This window comes from Nilaparvata lugens, chromosome 10, assembly GCF_014356525.2.
Source record: "Nilaparvata lugens isolate BPH chromosome 10, ASM1435652v1, whole genome shotgun sequence".
NCBI lineage: Eukaryota > Metazoa > Arthropoda > Insecta > Hemiptera > Delphacidae > Nilaparvata > Nilaparvata lugens.
In genome coordinates, this window is record NC_052513.1 from 6,685,503 (window position 1) to 6,691,707 (window position 6,205).

The 6,205-nt window shown below is 35.6% G+C and overlaps 1 protein-coding gene across 1 annotated transcript in view; it reads right to left on the reverse strand.

Moving 5' to 3' along the window:
• LOC111044922 (zinc finger protein 236) overlaps positions 1-6,205 on the reverse strand; it is a 57,168-nt gene that overhangs the window by 50,674 nt on the left and 289 nt on the right. Inside the window, 3 exon segments of the mRNA XM_039436604.1 lie at positions 1,388-1,561; positions 2,468-2,596; positions 5,399-5,801. Coding sequence (XP_039292538.1) covers positions 1,388-1,561; positions 2,468-2,596; positions 5,399-5,801 — 706 coding nt within the window.

Here is a 6,205-nt window from a genome sequence, read left to right on the forward strand (position 1 = left end):
GGAACCTTTTGAGATGGAGGCAGGGCTGAGACAAGGAGATGCTTTCATGTTTGTTATTTAATATAGCTTTAGAAAAAGTCATTCGTGAGTCAAAAGTCAACACTGAAGGTAATATATTTTATAAATCAACCCAAATTCTCGCGTACGCAGACGACATTGATATCATTGGAAGATCGGTGAATGATATGAAGGAAGCCTTTATAACTCTAAAAATGCAGCATTGCAAATGGGCCTCCGCATAAATGAGAACAAAACAAAGGCCATGGTCACATCAACGAACCACAACATCGGGGAGAGGCTTCAGATGGATGATAACTGTTTTGAGGTTAAAGATGATTTTGTATACCTGGGCTCCCTCGTCGATTGTAAAAACGAAACAACAAAGGAGGTGGAAAGGAGAATTCTCCTGTCCAGCAGATGCTTCTATGGTCTCTCCAAGTATATAAAAAACAAAGTGCTGAGCAGAGGCGCAACGTTTAAAATATATCGCTCGCTAATCCTGCCAGTACTCATGTATGGCAGTGAAACATGGACACTGTCCAAAGAAGACGAGATCCAGCTCAAAGTTTTTGAGAGGAGGGTACTGCGAAGCATCTGTGGTGGAATAAAAGTGGATGAGACCAGGCGAAGGAGGAAGAATGAGGAGCTCTACCAAGTATATCGTGAACCTGATGTGGTTAAAATGATCAAAATTGGTAGACTGCGATGGGCTGGCTGGCAACCTAATTGGGGCAGATGAGACATACCCATGCTGTACTGATGCTGGAAGGAAGGCGAAGACCAGCAGGAAGGCCTGTTGGTAGGCGCTGGATGGACGCTGTTGACAGCGACGCACGTCATTGCAGCCACAGGTTGGAAAGCCAGGGCGGAACACAGAGACGAATGGAGGCGAATACTGGAGGAAGCCAAGAACTGTAGCGGGTTGTAGCGCCAAGCATGATGATGATGACGAATAATTGTACAATGATTTTAGAACAGAAAATGGGTCTAGTTGAATGTAACCTATCTTTAGGAAATGATACCGTTTACCGTTCATGAAATTTAAAACTTCATTTACAAAAACAATACAATTAAATCATACATTCCAACATATTCTCCAAGTTCTTTTCATACAATTATTAGAATATTAATAGATATATTTACTTACATCAAAAGCCAGAAAAATAATTTTAATTGTAGAATGATTTTTGTACAGATAATTGAACTAGTTGAATGTAACCTATCTTTTAAAATTGATACTGTTTATAAAATGTAAAACGTCATTTTCAAAAACAATACCATGAAATCATTCATTCCAACATACACTCAAAGTTCTTCATATACAATATTATTGGAATATTGATAGATATATTTACATAGAACAAATGAAACGGCAATAAAATGTTACCTGGTTGTCGAATTCGTCACCACATTCGGTACAAAAGAGGCTCTCTTCCTGCTGGTGGGACGCCAAGTGAGCCTTCAGACTGGCAAATCGGTTGAATCGCTTCAGGCACGTCTCAATCGGACAACACAGATTATCCGTGTTATGGTTTCCAGCTTCGTGCAATTTCAAATTCGACTGCAATCAATTTTCAAGCCATTCAATCAACAATCAACAAACCAAAGCATTATTTATTTATTTATTTATTTATTTATTCCATAAAAACATAGAAAGGCTCACAGACAAACTCCAGTACGAGCCTTAATGACACATTTGATAGTGTAACGTTACAATTAAAAAAGAAAACAAGAGAAAAGAAAATAATATCGCAATTCATTAAAATATTATCTCAAATAGAATAAGTTATTTTGATGGTAAAATTTGTATACTATCAAATTATTTTATTATAGTGTATATTTAACTAACACAATAGAAGACAACAGACAGACTACAAATGTGTAGAAGTCTCCTTTTACTATCTATTATTAACCAGAAAAGCAAGATAAGGCCCGGGCTATTTATTTGCTAGAGCCTTCCCGGTTGGTTAATTCAGTAGTAAATCTCAAATTATTTAAAAAATATAAAATTGTGGTGGATGGCAGTTATCTACAACATGAGTCAAAATCGGCTTGTGCACAATTTTATTTTTAGGCTAGTCGAGCCACAATATGAATAAAACTTATTTGAATTTGTGGAAATAATGTAAATAATAATATACAATTATCATCATCTGTAGTTATTTATAGTATTTCTAGGAACTCTGTAATTAATTACTAGTATATTAATTTATTAGTACATTATTGCATTTTGTATATTTGTATTAAAACTTTTAGCAGAACAAAAATGTTATTTGATTTTGATTTGAACAGACTTGGACTGCTTAATGATCCATATGATAAGATGTTGAAGTTGTAGTATAAGTTATAAATTACTGTATTTTGTACTAAATAATTTATATGAACACTTTTTGGCTACTGTGATTTCAATAATTGCAGTTTCAAAATGATTTTTTATGTTTCTATAATAATAAAGTATTATACTTACAGGAATATTGAAAGAGGCAGGACAATTCTTACACCGGTGTGGCTTATCCTCAAGATGTGACTTGATATGTTTTTTGAAAAGTGTCCAGGTCTCAAATTGTAATGAGCAAATGTCACAAACGTTAGGACCCTGAAACATGACATGAGAATTCAAACATGAGAAAACATTCAAAAAATGAGGATTCAGGTTTGAAATAAAGAGAAGATATGACTATCTTTTTTGCAGTCATGAGAACGGTTGATAATTTTTCCTTATTTGGCTTTTTGAAGTACAGTAGAAATATTCGATGAGTTACATTGTCTGTTCCAATAATCAAGTTCTATTATTTTCCAAATTCGGAAAGTTTCATTTTGTGTTGTGTTCAAGCTTTATTTACATTTTGAACTTATAGAATAAAAAGTGTTTTCGGGGAAGAACGTTTTCAAAGTGAAATAGTTATTTGTGCAACTAGTGCGCAAAGTGACAGTTTGCTGCACCGAAAGAAACGTTTACGCCCGAGCCGTAGGCGAGGGCGGAATGGTTTGTTGAGTGCAGCAGAGGAACTTTGCGCACGTATTTCACATTAAGTTTTTCCTACAGTTACCATTGAATATGAAAAGTGGGTAATTATGGGTAAAATTGCCTGAAATCCATCAAATGTTTTTCTGTGTAATTTTATTATTGATAAAAACCTTAATTTATTGTCAAATTGAATAAAAATGTTGTCCTTGGTTATAATATCTAATACTAATAATTAGCGCGTTGTGCTTCGTTGCACCTCTGCTCACTATAGCAGCCACAGCAGTCACTGTTACCAACTTCATTTTGATTTTGCTGCACTGTTGCTCCATATAACCTACTAAGTATTTTGCATTGCCATGTTGCAAATCTGGAGTGCAGGACAATTCTTACACCGGTGTGGCTTATCCTCAAGATGTGACTTGATATGTTTTTTGAAAAGTGTCCACGTCTCAAATTGTAATGAGCAAATTTCACAAACGTTAGGACCCTGGAACATGAGATGAGAATTCAAACATGAGAAAACATTCAAAAAATGAGGATTCAGGTTGAAATAAAGAGAAATGACTATCTTTTTTGCAGTCATGAGAACGGTGATGATTTTTCTTATTTGGCTTTTTGAAGTAGAAATATTCGGTGAGTTACATTGTCTGTTCCAATAATCAATTTCTATTATTTTCCAAATTCGGAAAGTTTCATTTTGTGGTGTGTTCAAGTTTTATTCACATTTTGAACTTATAGAATAAAAAGTGTTTTCGGGGAAGAACGTTTTCAAAGTGAAAATTCCAATTTTCAGTTTCCTGTAGCATTTCTGTGTTCTAGTGAATGGGATAGCGTGGTAGATATCCTTATAAAAAACGACTTTTCACAACTGCAAAACGACTTTCAATAGTCACAACTGCAAATTTTACAATTGTTGATATGAAGTACCAGTTATAGTTCCTAAAATAGTATCAATCTTCAGTAAGCTCACAACTTAAATTACAAACAGCAGAAAAAAGTGTAAATCGAGGATTATGACTGGCATTATAGTAATCACTATAACCAGAGAGAAAACACCCAAGTGGATTCCTCGTGGGATAGGACACGAGCTGCGGCTTTTGACTGTTAATTCAAGCCAGACTTCCATGTAGTCCTGTTACTTAAAGCTATGACGCGCCAGAGTTTCACCCTTTAAACACACACACACTTTTCAAGCACCAATTCCAATATTTCCACAGAGCTCCAACAGAAAGCGCTGCAAACGGTTCAAAATTGTTGCACCCTTTACATGTCCCCCTTATCAAATTGACAAGTGTTTTATTTATTTATTCATTGAATAAAAATTACAATATCGGAATGAAAAAACAGGCGCTAGCCCAAAACTTCCTCTGTTCCTAAATGTTGTCCAACAAGATGGACAATAGAATAGAATGAAATGAAAACTAGTGAATTCAATTAGATTTTAATAGGAATTAAATTCCTTAAGACAAGTTTTTTCACATGTTTAAATGAACAATGTTTCACATGTCTTTTTTGTTAGGGCTAGTCTTCAATAGAAATAATAAAAATTACTTGATAATGGCATCTTAGCCGAAACATGTTAAAAGATGGGATTTTTATTGTTATTTCCATTCCTAATGTTTCACTTGTTCAACAAAACCTAACAAGTGCTTTCCCGAAATCAAAACTATAGTGAGGTCCACGTTATAATGGCAGTGGATAAAGAAAGGAGAATAGCGATGCCGATTCTCTGCATTAATTAATTATTCACATATTATTATTTTTTCCTACAGTTACGTTGAAAAGTGGCCATTGCTGCACTGATTACAGAACGCAAAGAGTCACTTTTCCGCTCTAGTGCGGGAAAAATTTTTCTGCACTCCAGATTTGCAACATGGCAACGCAAAATACTTAGTAGGTTATATGGAGCAACAGTGCAGCAAAATCAAAATGAAGTTGGTAACAGTGACTGGGCTGCTATAGTGAGCAGAGGTGCAACCAAGCACAACGCGCTAATTATTACTATTATATATTATAACCAAGGACAACGAGGACTTTAGGATTTTAGGATTAAGGTTTTTATCAATAATAAAATTACACAGAAAAACTTGATGGATCTCAGGCAATTTTACCCATAAATACCCACTTTTCATATTCAATGGTAACTGTAGGAAAAACATAATGTGAAATACGTGCGCAAAGTTCCTCTGCTGCACTCAAGAAACCATTCCGCCCTCGCCTACGGCTCGGGCGTAAACGTTTCTTTCGGTGCAGCAAACTGTCACTTTGCGCACTAGTTGCACAAATAACTATTTACGGCAAGTGTTTGGCCAAAATCCCAAGTTAGTGAGGGTTCACTGTATAATTTCAGTACCTACACATATAATTTCACTGTATCTACACAGTATTTTTCAAGAGTAAATTATTTTCAACAAAATAAATCAAGTGTACCTTTTTGTCAGGCGGATTAACATCCATGTCATCGACAGCTGGCGTACGAGTCTGAGTCTGCTGCACAGCTATGTCGGATAAAACACGTGAAACAGCTTGCTGCACGACAGCTTCATAAGACGTCGAATCTGCTGTTTCCGGCTCAGCATCAGACACTTGCTGTTTTTCTTCCTCATCCCCCTCCTCCACTTCCTCTTCTTTTCCTTCTTCTTCCTCTTCTTCTTCTGGAAGTTGGACAGTTTGCTGCGCAAAGTCCTGGTGTTGGATGGGTGGCACCGTTTCCTCGTCCATGGGCTCATCCATGGTTGCACTTTCCAGCTGAAGCAACTGAGCCTCATCCTCGGGTAGCAACTGACCCTCATCCTCGGGCACAGTCAGTGGCTGGTAACTGGTGTCATCCGTGCTGAACAAAAACAATCAAATTTATCTTACTAGAGCTCTTAATGTTATTCATAAACGAGTCAATTTTTTTATTGAATTAATTTCTAAATTTCTAGTTTATGACATATGCAATATAATAGTTTAGAATTTTAGAATGAAGAATAATTTCAACATGTCACCAGTCATTTGAGTGGAACTCTTTATGACATGTATCTACACAGTATATTTTACAAGTGAAATTAAGTACCGGTATCTTAGTGATGTTGCATGAGATAAGTGCCTTAATGAGAATAGATCAAGTTTTAAAAGAGAACGTTACGTTTCGACTATTTATTTTTCAATCATATCAGGACATTGTTTTGACATAGGTCATAATAGTTTAGAGTGAAGAATAATTTAGATTTCGAATTGAGAATAATTTTAACA